Source organism: Primulina huaijiensis, chromosome 3 (assembly GCF_012295235.1).
Source record: "Primulina huaijiensis isolate GDHJ02 chromosome 3, ASM1229523v2, whole genome shotgun sequence".
Taxonomy (NCBI): Eukaryota; Viridiplantae; Streptophyta; class Magnoliopsida; order Lamiales; family Gesneriaceae; genus Primulina; species Primulina huaijiensis.
The window spans coordinates 7,449,067-7,461,348 of record NC_133308.1 but is presented as its reverse complement, the minus strand read 5'-3'; the positions used below and the strand labels follow the sequence as shown (position 1 = coordinate 7,461,348).

General features: G+C 37.9%; 2 protein-coding genes across 4 annotated transcripts; one reads left to right on the top strand and one right to left on the bottom strand.

The window, feature by feature from the left end:
* Positions 1-1,273: 1,273 nt before the first annotated feature.
* Positions 1,274-6,781, top strand: LOC140973442 (WD repeat-containing protein WDS homolog). Of its 3 annotated transcripts, none has more exons than XR_012174630.1 (6): positions 1,274-1,430; positions 1,612-2,380; positions 2,984-3,085; positions 5,013-5,415; positions 5,504-5,648; positions 5,770-5,898. XR_012174630.1 is itself a non-coding variant. In XM_073436229.1 (6 exons), exons 2-6 carry the CDS (start codon positions 1,733-1,735, stop codon positions 6,779-6,781), a joined length of 1,674 nt encoding a protein of 557 aa, XP_073292330.1. In that variant the 5' UTR covers positions 1,274-1,430; positions 1,612-1,732. The 3 variants fall into 3 exon arrangements, 2 of the variants coding, with proteins under 2 accessions (XP_073292330.1, XP_073292331.1); XM_073436229.1 differs by adding an exon at positions 6,623-6,781 and having other exon boundaries at positions 5,013-5,648; XM_073436230.1 differs by having other exon boundaries at positions 5,013-5,648; positions 5,770-6,246.
* LOC140973441 (uncharacterized) lies at positions 6,691-11,801 on the bottom strand. The gene is made up of 8 exons (XM_073436228.1): positions 11,039-11,801; positions 10,657-10,869; positions 10,366-10,566; positions 8,250-8,357; positions 7,947-8,084; positions 7,551-7,802; positions 7,136-7,456; positions 6,691-7,060 (listed from the first exon to the last, which is right to left on the bottom strand). Exons 1-8 carry the CDS (start codon positions 11,696-11,698, stop codon positions 6,896-6,898), a joined length of 2,058 nt encoding a protein of 685 aa, XP_073292329.1. The 5' UTR covers positions 11,699-11,801; the 3' UTR covers positions 6,691-6,895.
* Between the last annotated feature and the right edge of the window lie 481 nt (positions 11,802-12,282).

Below are 12,282 nucleotides of genomic sequence, written 5' to 3'. Positions count from 1 at the left end.
TTTACGACTATTTATTTATGTTTATGAGTGGCTTTGGAAATGTTGATAGTATGTGCTATACTTTTCAAATAATGTTTTTAAGTTTGGTAAAACGTTTAATGATTTTATGAATCAAACTATTTTCCTTTGGATTTTTAAATGTTAGTTGGTTGTTTTATTTTCAAAATGGTGTCAAGGTATTTTAAAGTATATATATGTATATTTCGAATTATCAAGATAAGAAGAAAATTTTTTTTTCTAGCAAGTTTTAAAAAAACGAGCAGTGGACGTTTCAATAACGATTCACTAATCCTTCTTACGAAGTAGGATCGTAACAGACAGAAACCCGATCAAAAATCTCCTGGTTCAAACCATTCAAAAAGTGAGAATATTTTGCTGCAGAATTCTCACTGAAGTGAGGAGCGTACGACAACAGATCCGTAAAACGCTTTTGGTAATCCTCATGCTCGAATCTCCTTGCTTAATGGTCAACAGTTCCATCTCCTTCGCCTGACGAAGAGCTGGCAGAAAGTGATGATTGATGAAAGCCGTCGTTAATGTTCCCAACGAATCCACCCATGCTGCTGAACTAGAATGACACAAACAGGTTTTCACCATTTCCGAGCTTTTCCTTGGATCATGAAATCAGCTACCTCCATCTTCTCATACTCGTCATAGTGCAGCACTCGATAACATTGCTCCATGATATCGAACCAAGCTTCAGCAACATCAGCATTCACATCTCCGGTCAACAGTGGAGGTCCAATCTTCATGAAATCCATAATGTTCACACAGTTCCTACGTCTCCTTTCATCACGATCTTGATGATGCTTTCCATCACGATCTCTACGACGATGTTCTCGGTCAGCCTCATCGTCGTCATAACGGCCATGTTCCAAACTTCCGTGACTGCTTCCATCTCTTGACATCTGAAAGGAAACCAAAATTAACATCTAAATCCTCAAAACAAAATTACAAAAACGTTACTAAATCTAAGAAAATTCACACTAGATTAACAAAGTTTACTACACGTTTTTTTTTATATTTATGTAACCGAGTTAGATCGATTTGATATGATTTATTCATACTAATTTTTTCGGTTTTTCTCATTTTAAAACCAATGCAAACTTTGATTTATTGAAAATTAGCCTAAACCATGTCATTTAGTTTGATTTTAACAGTTTGATTGGATTTCTAAATATCCTTGCTACAAATTACACTGTTATATTCCAAAAATATTAAAATCACGTTGTGGAAAAAAAAAACCAATTTAAGATCCATTTGGAAAAAAAAATTTAAGTTCAAAACTTCGAACTCGTTTTTTTTAACGATTCCAGGTTTGGTGACGTCAGACTCCCTCCTCTCTAAATTTTCTCTCCCTGCGAGTTCCAATCGTACCCTAAATTCTCATTCGCCTGGAAGATACACTATCATAATCATCGCGAAAATAGGTGAATTTTTTAACGCCATTTTCAGCTTTTTTATGTACTTTTTTTTTCAAATGTTATTTATTATTACCTGTTCTGGCTATTCTATTTTCCTATGTCTCTGCAACTCCTAATTTTGTATATCTACCTCTTATTGATCTATGTTAGTTATTGTGATTAATCTGTTGAAGAAAATCTTTTGCAGACATATCCACTGTATTTTAATGGCTATGAAGGGCTGAGACTGGTTAGAAATTACTTAAGGGTGGCTAGTTTATACTGCAGTTGGCTGGATTATTATTGGAGTTACTGGATGTTTTTGGATAATGGAGAATACTGGAATCATGATCGGCCCAAAGGGAATGATTAAGAAGAATGAGTTTGTAAGAATTATAGCTCAATGCTTATATTCGTTGGGCTACAAAAAAACTGCTGCTTGTTTGGAGCTTGAATCTTGTATTTCATGCAAATCCCCAGAACTTGAATTAATCGAATCACACGTTCTAAATGGGGACTGGGATGGTTGCCTTGAGAGTCTTGCTAAAATTGATGGGTTGACTGATGAAACAAAAGCTTCAGCCATGTTTTTTGTTCTTGAGCAGCGTTTATTGGAGAGTTTAAAGGGTGGAGATATTTCTTCTGCTTTGGATGTACTGTGGAAACAGATACCAATGTTGAAAATTGGCAAAGAAAAGGTTCACAAGCTTTCCTATGAACTGCTCTCATTGAATGAGTTCGGTTTGGGTTGCATTGACTGTGATGTAGTTCATGAGTTGCGAAAAAGTTTACTTGCACAGCTGCAGAGTGTGCTACCCCAACCTATTACATTACCCGAGAGAAGACTGGAGCATTTGATTGAAATGGCCATATGTGCACAGATTGATGGTTGTATATACCACAGTTCCTCTAACATGACATCGTTGTATAGAGATCACTGTTGTGTTCGAGATCAGTTTCCAACAGAGACCATCCAGGTCAATTAGCAGGCTTTCAGCTTTCATCTGTTTTTGTCGTCATGGATAGGAAACTCCAACTTATTATGATGATAATGTGCCTACGACTTTTGATTTCTATAGTGTTTTCAGTGTCTATGTAGCCACTGAACTGTGATGATATCTCCTCTATATCTTCTCCTTGTGCACAATAACAGTAATGGCCGAATTCTTATCAAGTATATAACCAAAAAATCCATTTTAAATTTGAACCCAACTAAAACTTAGCTTCTGTGAGATCCTTTATCTCTGGCATTAAACAATCAAATTATTTGAGGTGTTTCAACTGTACTTTTCATGTAAAAAATCATTCTTTTTCCCAATTTATTGCGCTGAGTAAGTGCATTTGTTCAGATATATAAAATGCCAATGGTTTGATTCATATCAACTTTGAAGCATGAGTTGGGAAAGGAAATTTCAACTATTATTCATCACTTCATTTTTCAGCGTCATATGTTGTTTGCATACATGAGACCTGAGGGCAAACATATAAAAAATATGTTATTCATATTTGTAGTGGTTTTGAGCTTTTTTTCTGTCTTCAAATTGTTGAACATCCGCGCACAATGTGTTATCTCGATGCAGATACTGACTGATCATCAGAATGAAGTTTGGTTTGTCCAGTTTTCCAACAATGGGGAATACTTGGCCTCATCATCAAGTGACTGCACAGCCATCATTTGGAAGGTAAAGTTCTTTTTTCGACTTCACAATATGTTTAGTTTGAATGTTTCCTGGCTCTTTTGTTATTTGTACTGAGTATAACTAGGACAAATGCAAAATTTTTGAATGTAATATATGGATCTTGTCTTTGTGAATCTGCGAAGATTTTGCCTCAAAGCCGTTTATTTATTTTGGAACTAGGTTCATCATCATCATCATCGTCATCATCATAGCACATTCCCTCTAGTCGCAGGGTCTATTTCATGGATATTTGTTTTCCAAACTAAGAGAGTTTCTCACATGCCGTCTCTTAAACCAAGATCTAAGATATCCTCTTTAACCCCCTTTATCCAAGTTTTCAATGGCTTATCCCTCCTACTCCTTCCATTAACTTGACAATCTAAGATATCTCGGATTGAGGTCGTGTTTGGCCTCTTCTTCACATGACCAAACCATATTAGATATTTCTCCCTAATCTTATCCTATATGGAGGGTTACACTTAAATAGCTCATAATCCTTTCATTCCTATTTATATCTTTGTGCATTTTGCTATACATCCCTCTTAACAGATGCATCTCTGCTACCACAATCTTATGCATATGTAGTTTTGTAATGGTGCAACACTACGAGACATAAAGCATAGCTGGTCAATTAATAGTCTTATAATATTTTCCTTTCAATATCTCAGACATCCTTCTATTGCACAGGACTCCTGATGTCATCTTTCATTTCATCCACCTTGCTTTAATCATATGGTCTATATCTTCTTTAATGTTCTCAGTCTTTTGGATAATAGATCTTAAGTAGCAAAAAGCTTCACAATCTGAGATTTCTTGACCTTCAATCTCAATTGGGCTATTCATTCGTCTAGATTCAGGACCAAAATTACAAGCTAAATATTCTGTTTTTGAGTGACTAATTCTATAACCTTTACTCAAGAAAATCTATGCATTAATATGTGCATTAGTATGTGGCCGAGAAGAAGTAAGCTCGTTATCCATTATGTTAATTGAACTAAAATAAGGTTTCATTATTGTAATAGCTGTGGTTCGTGCTGTTTATAGTATCCTTTGTATACCACAAAGATTAACGTTCAGAAACATGGAATACCTCTTATCTTGGTGTGAGCAACTTTGACAATGTATGCTTCCTATTCCAGAGAGTATTAGGATGAAATACAAGGACGTGCCTCTTCTCCGTGTCTTAAGATAATTTTTCTCCTCATCTGGTCCTGCGCCCCAAAAGTTTTTAAAGTTATTTAATAGTCCCCACCAACTAGCCACTGGTTTTTGCTTAGAAAAAAACAGCCAGACTGGTGATAATGTCAGTTTTTTTTTTATATTTAATTATATGTTCTCTGATTCTGGGAGTTTGGGGAACTGACTGTTACTCCATCTTGCACACTTCTTTCCCTTGTTCAGGAAGTTAAACCTTGTAATGCATGCTTCCTGGTGAAGTTGGACACTTAATCCCTTAATTGCATGAGTGACTCCAACTACCAAATCAGGTGAGGCTGGCATACATGTTTAGTTCAGTAGCTCCTGAAATATTAATGGATGTAGAAGCATGTTTTAATAGCTATTCCAGTCCATGTTTGATTTTAGAAATGTCTTCTTCGAGAGGATTACCATGCTTATTCCCCCAAAAGATATGTTGTATTATGCAACAGGCACGAATCCAGTTTAAGCGAAACTGCAAACCTGTAAATGTCGCTAGAGTTTTGAGATCGGTGAACTTGATTGAATATTTTTAACTGATTTACCTGCCTGCTGTTAATCTCTTGCAATTAATTTTTCTGACAAATATATGCTGCATTTGGATCCTTCTAAAACCTAATTTATTTGTTCAGGGTTTTAACCAATCGAGTTTCAAATTTTATAATCAGTTAATTTATTTTTCTGGTTCAGAGAGTTCGATGTTCCATAATTCCCTTAAATAAATTTTTTCCAGGTGCAGGATGATAACAAAGTAACCCTAAAACACACTTTACGGAGCCATCAAAACCCTGTTTCTTTTGTAGCCTGGAGTCCAGATGACACCATGCTGCTCACTTGTGGAAACATGGAAGTCCTTAAACTCTGGGATGTGGAAACAGGCACTTGCAAGCACACGTTTGGTGATGATGGTTTCATTGTCAGTTCTTGTGCTTGGTTTCCTGATTCTAAGCGTTTTGTCTGTGGAAGCTCGGATCCTAAGAAAGGCATTTACATGTGGGACTGTAATGGTAATGAGATTAAGGCGTGGAGAGGGATTCGTATGCCAAAAGTTTTGGATCTTGCTGTGACACCAGATGGAGAAAATCTCATCAGCATTTTTTCAGACAAGGAGATAAGAATATTAAATGTGGCAACAGGTGCCGAGCATGTCATTTCTGAGCAGCACTCTATTACCTCCCTTTCTGTATCAGGAGATAGTAAATTCCTAATTGTCAACCTTAACAGCCAAGAGATTCATATGTGGGACGTAGCTGGGAAATGGTTGAAACCATTGCAATACAATGGCCACAGGCAACAGAAATACGTGATACGATCCTGCTTTGGCGGGTTGAATGGCACGTTTATCGCCAGTGGTAGCGAAGATTCTAAGGTATCTCTCATCTTTACATAATACCTTAATTAATCGAGACTCTATAGGCCTGATCTATTTTTTCGATCAGAATTCTGTCACTGTCTGGTGATGAGAACCTTGATTTGTTGTTTAATATCAGGTCTACATATGGAATCGTAGAAATTCTAATCCAATCGAAGTATTATCTGGGCACTTGATGACTGTAAATTGCATAAGCTGGAACCCTAGACGGCCCCAAGTTTTGGCTTCTGCTAGTGATGATCACACGGTACGTATATGGGGACCAAGTTGTTCAAAGTAGATGAACATATGGTAGCTATAGATATCTGAATAACAGAGGACAGCCACTTGCATCTACAGCTTTCCCTTGTACATATCTAGCTTGCTTGTGTTCCCTTCTAAATTTTGGCATGCACGTCGGTGGCTTGTTTTCCTCTTCTGCTTATTTGGATTTTTTACTTAATTAAATTTATAGAAGTTATTGTTCAAAGCTCGATAGTGCCTGGTTCTTTTTTAATATTGTTAATGGAATAACATATTATGATAGTGAATTCCATTGTTTTCCAGGAGTAATAAGAGGATGTGTACTCACAAATTTTAATGATTGGAAATTACTTAGTGACAGTGACAGTGACAAATGTTTATGTAGTTAAAAAGTTTTAAAGATTAATTTTTAAAAGTAAATATTCGAGCATATGAATGCTCTTGTTATATTTAGGCTAATATTTGGGGACATAATTAATGACCAACGATCGACTGGCTATTAATTTTGAATGATTGTCAGAGACGGTGTAATCGGTATGGAAACTTATTTGAAAAAAATATAAACCAAATATATATTGATAAATATTTATTTTTATATGCATTAAAATAATGTTTTAGAAAGTGAATGGGTCACTCTTTAATAATTTAAAAAATAAATTTCATGGTTTGTCTTATCCTGGAATTGGAAAACATGCAATGATATATCAAGGCATGGCTCCTCGGTGAAGGTTGTCCGCAGCAATAGGCTATATGAATGCACATATGCGTCACAGAGTTTGCTGTGTAGAGATGCAAATGATGGCAATAAGATCGGACAACATTCATGCTATTCATGTCAATATCTAGACAGGAACAACCTCTTCCGCAAGAGTTCTAGAAGCAATTGAAGCAACGTATTGCCCAAGTCAACAGAATGGATGGCCGTTTCCATACAAGACTAGAATCATGTAAACATTGGCCTTACACATCTCTTTGGCTAGACCTTTAAAGATACAAGCCATTTATTTCTCATCATCTGAATCTGACTTGGCAAAGACTGTTTCAGGCTGTGTCTGTGCGTATGCTGGGGCAATAAATTTTGGATCTTTTGCAGCAACATCAGCATACTTTAGGATAGCTTCTCTGGGATCTTCTTCCATCCATGTTTCCTTTATCAGGCCACCTTGCTGAAACAGAAATAGTTTTTCAAGTTATTTAACATGGGCTTCGAGTGTTGAAGAACAGGGTAAGAAGAATTTTACCTTTAAAAGGTATTGGGTAAGCAAACTTCCTTTGGTAGATCCGACTCTTCCTCCATGACCTGGCCCTGTTATGGGTAGTTCGGGTTTGTGAGACTTAAGTGGGTCCTTCAACATCTTTTCACGCTGTCGTTTACGGCTAGGGTTATCTCTAAACAATGGCAGCGCATGAGGATTATGAATAACAGGCTCGGCATGAAAATCGTCGACAGAATGCTTCCTTGGAGCACGTGCAACACATACAAGTGCTCCTCTCTCACTTATGTTTGGATCGTATAGTATATGAGTTCCTCCTTCGTGCTTGTGGCCAGCTGTGGCCAATATCTACAAAGTTGTGAGCAAAATGTCTATACTGAGTACTACTAGATGGAGTAAGTCTCGGACAACTGTAAGTGACTTACGGGCCAAGTGAAGCTACCTGGTTCAATCTTGGATGCCAAGCACATTGAACAACACTAAATGTAGGCGATATTCCAACTCTGCCAGCAAGTTCCAATTTTCTTCTGTCATAGAAACATAGCAGGCCCCCTGTTGTGCTACCTTTTTCAACTGATGTGCCAGTCAACACAAGTTGTTCGTCAGGGCTGAATGCTATATTTGTCTGAGCATAATGATTTGGAAGACCATCAAACACCTGAAGGGCCTCCTTCATTTTACGCAAATCCCAGACCTAGTACATCATGGCAAGATTGAACATTTAAGTAGCATAATCAGGTGAAATGGCGGCCAAGCCACAATTGAGATAGCTTCTTCCTGATCCCTAGCTATAAGTAAGGAACAATGGAAAGGTTTTAAAAATAGATAGCAAAAACACCTTGAGTGAACCATCAAAGCTTCTCGACAACAGAATCAAATCATCACTGGAAAACTTAAGCCCAGTGATGTCATCCGTGTGGCCACTTCCAACGTAGATATCGGGCCTGCTTCCCCACCCAGCTTTAATATTCCATATCTGTAAGATGTTGATAAAACAAAATACATTTGAAAGGCGAATAATATAACCCTAAAGGCTTCATATTTGATAAATCATAGCTTTTGCTTGAAAATAAACTACCATATGTCAATTGTAATCCAACGTTACGACTCACAGGAGAAAAAGGAAGACAGTTCAAAATACCTGTATAGAACCATCTCCTACACCACCTGCAAGTATTTTTCCTTCACGATTCCAGGTACAGGTGGTAACAGGAACTCGCCCAGGCCTAGAAAGTTTGGGCTTGATAACCTATTAAGAGTATGAGATAACCAGCTTAAATGCACAACAGAAGTCCAGATCTTACTCAACAACGTTTAAATAATGAAAAGATGAATAAAAGATGACACCCAATTAAAATAGTAATCCATATGTAAAAGGTTAAAAGGTATCAAACAATTAGTGACCAATATTCAGTTGCCATGTTTCTCCTTTAAAAGCGACGCCATCCAATCTTATAAAACAAGCTTACGGTTGTACGTGAGGATACATAAGATGAGATTTATGTATATCGGAGACTATGGAAAGGACTACGAGGGATTTTCTATGGGATGGAGATTCACATTGTCATTTGCTCGCGTGAGATTTAGTCTGTAAACAGAAAGAAAAAGGGGGTTTGGTTATTGGAAAGATATGTAAGAGGAATAGGGTCTATCTCGGGAAATTATGATGGATGTGCTCAGTCGAGGAGGAATTGTCATGGAAGAAGGTTATTGTGAGCAAATACGGGTTATAGGATAATGGTTGGGACGCAGGTTTAGCAAGATTTGGTACATTTAGAAGCCCTTGGAGTTTAGTTCGAGAACTTATCCGGCTTTTCACTCGTTTGTGAGGACAGTGGCTGGAGGGGACGATAAGGTCAGGTATTGGGAGAATATGTGGATGGGAAATTCTTCTTTCAAAGATCTTTATCCTATTCTATTTCAGTTATCATCCGTTCATAATAAGCCAATTTCTCATTTTATCTAGTTGGATGGTTCTTCCTCCTCTTCTATATTTCGGGTCTTGCATCAGTGGAGGGATCTAAGGGACGAAGAAGTGAATGAGTTGAGCTCTTTGCTAGGATCTTTAGAGACGGTCAGATTGGTTGAGGGATTGACGATATTAAAATTTGGGACGGGAATCCTTCAGTCACCTTCATTTGGAAAGCTCCGATCCCACCAAAGGTTCAAGTCTTCTTGTGGACCGCGGTGCTGGGTAAACTGTCAAATTGTGAGATTATGCAAAAGAGGTGGCCTTCGTGTGCTCTGTGTCCGAATTGGTTCATGTTGTGCCTGAAAGTGGTGGAGAATCAGTATTGTCTGCTTAGCTAATTCTTCGTTCTTTCTCGAGCTGTCTTTGGTTTAGAACTTTGGAAGAGATGAATTTGGTTTGGGTAGCTCCAAGATCTTTGCACGAGCTATTTGCTACAGATCTTGGACGCGAACATTGCGAGAGGGGTGGAGTTTTTTGGACAATATTAGTTTATTTTATTTGTTGATTAGTATGGTTGGAACGAAATAAACAGATTTTTGATAGTTTAGAAGCGTCAGTTGAAGAGTGTTGGGACTAGATTAAAATTAGGAGAGTTTAAGAACTTTTCGATTTCAAATTTATTGAGGAATTAGAGATATATAAGTTGTTGATTTGAGCAGGGTTTTTGTCTTTTCTCTTTGTTTCTATGTGGATCATTTATCCTTACTATTTACTTCTAATTAATAAATATAATATAGTTTCTTATATGTATAAAAAAAAGATTCATGGTTACACCAACAAAGTGTCCAATCATATGGAATTAGTACCACTACAGCTACATGCAAAAAAACGCAAAACAATATAATCTCTTTCCCACTTTTTCATGTTGAATGATAAAATTCAACTTATATTCAGCCTTACTTCTCCATCTTTTTCAATCTAACCCTCCATCCATAAGAGCCAGGGTATCAGTGAGAGAAATTCTGGATAGTTGGTACATAAAACCATGTTTGATACTTCACTACTAGTGTTACCTAAAAAAACAACGGTAAAACTTCACTAGCTGGATAAGACATAATGTTGTATCTTCAGAAGAGACACCTAATACTTATATATAACTGTATTGGTCAGCACTTGGCACCAAATATTTCTATGCTGGATGATGTCTTGCATGTTTAATTCCATAGGATGTTTGTCAGCATATCCTATTCAAGCCTGGGACAACCCATCGATTTTCCTAGCACGGATCTATACTATTAATAAAGCATGTTCTTGTATAAAGAGCACCAAGAAAATAGAAACTGACCTGCTTTTGACTTTTGAAGTCATTTACATCCCATATTCTTATGGAACCATCTTCAGATGATGTTAAAATCGTCTCCTTTGTCTTAGGGTGCCATTCTCCGCAAGTCAATCCAGATATGTGGCCTTTAGTATTCTTAAGGTCCCTTATATACATGTCACCCTTGACAAACTCACCCAAAGTAAGTCCATCACGGTCATATATCTGAAATACATCATTAAAAGGTAATCAGTCAGTCCTTAAAACACTTGCCCAGACGAATAAATAGAACTCGAATTGTAGTCGTAGAAGCACCTTGGCCTGAGCTGAGCCAGTCACACACAAAAATCGATCTGATGTAGGACTCCAACTCAGACCACGAATTTGGTGACCTTCAAATGGTTCAAGCTGTCTGAATGACTGCAGCCGAGCATTCATTCCTTGAAAATCATACATTCGTACCGTATAGTCATAGCTTCCGGATAGTACTCTAGATCCAGAGTGATCCACAGCAAGAGCTGAAACTACCTGCAAATGTATTTTACCAATAAGTCACAACACCCCAAACTATTTATATAAAAGAATATGCATGTGGATTAAATAAAATATCTCGTAGCAATCATAAATCAGTCAAATTTTATGCTTGGGGGAAAATTCCATAAGAACAGCAAACGACAAATTGAACATACAACATTACCTTGGTATGACCCTTCAACACAATCTCGTTGCTCATGGGAATCCGGAACACATCATCCATGTCTTCTTCATCCACATCATCATCTGAATCCGACTCTATCTGTCCTGAAGGTGGCGGCCTAGGCGGCCCAACCATCGGCTCATCATCATCACCCGCATCACCATCCTGTGGTGGCCTAGGTGGGCCAATTTCCGCACCATCATCGTCGTCACCATCTTCCACAGAACCACCAGGCGGTGGCCTGGGTGGTCCAATCTCTGGCCCATCATCCGCATAACTTCCCTGAGGTGGATTATGATGGCCAATCACGGGTCCAGATTCATCCAGTAGTGGCCGTGGTGGCCCTATCAGTCTACCCTGATTTCTACCCCCATCCAAATTTCCCCCAATCTTAACTTTAGGGTTAGGCTTTCTAACGGACTCTAGCCAGGCTTTAGAGGAGCTCGACAGAGAAGGGAAAGCATTGTTTTTGCCATCAGAATTCGACGTAGATGGTTTCATCCCGAGTTCGGAGTCGGCAGCGTCGGATGCAGCTGAGACGGTGCTCCGGCGGGTGGCGTTATGAATGAGTTCGAGTGGGGTTTGGGATTTGGATTGTTTACCGAAAGACAACGGGAACTGAGCTCGAATTCCATCGTATATCTCCGCCTCATCTTCCATTTCCCACGCTTATCAATCACATAGATTTCATGAACGGCGAATTTTTGTGCAGAGTTACTTCTCCCTGCTTCCTTTCGAAGCCGAATGCTGCTGGCAGATTTGATTTAAAACAAATTTATAGGCTTTGATCCATGGATCAGCCCACGCAATATAGCGGGCAGATAGTACAGGGCCGGCCCAACGTACAGCCCATGCAATCACTTTTCCCGGTAATAATAATATATACAGAGGTTTCATCTTGTACATCTAATACACGGACGTTGTCTGAAGATTGCCCCGTAGTGACTACACTGAGCTCCTCGTATGTGTATATATATATATACACACACACACACACATATAATANTATTAACATTAGTTTCAGTTCATTACAATCAATTTTAATTATGATAATAAAAATCATATTATATCAAATGCATATTTAAACTCGAGCATCTTATTCTATTTAAATGTCTTAATATTTTATTTTTAAAATAAACCCTTATAATTTATATAAAAAAATTTTAAAAAAGAAGACCCTTCCCATACTGGCGGGGTTGGCAGACCTCTACTTTTAGAAGACTATTTTAAAAAATATCTAACAG

Coding starts and splice junctions, on each gene's coding strand:
- LOC140973442 (XM_073436229.1), top strand. CDS start 1,733: ATGGAGAATACTGGAATCATGATCGGCCCAAAGGGAATGATTAAGAAG. Junction 2,381..2,983: donor TTCCAACAGAGACCATCCAG/GTCAATTAGCAG, acceptor ATCTCGATGCAG/ATACTGACTGATCATCAGAA. Junction 3,086..5,012: donor GCACAGCCATCATTTGGAAG/GTAAAGTTCTTT, acceptor AATTTTTTCCAG/GTGCAGGATGATAACAAAGT.
- LOC140973441 (XM_073436228.1), bottom strand. CDS start 11,698: ATGGAAGATGAGGCGGAGATATACGATGGAATTCGAGCTCAGTTCCCG. Junction 8,358..10,365: donor ACTTCAAAAGTCAAAAGCAG/GTCAGTTTCTAT, acceptor TACTCTTAATAG/GTTATCAAGCCCAAACTTTC. Junction 7,061..7,135: donor TTACCCAATACCTTTTAAAG/GTAAAATTCTTC, acceptor TTTCTGTTTCAG/CAAGGTGGCCTGATAAAGGA.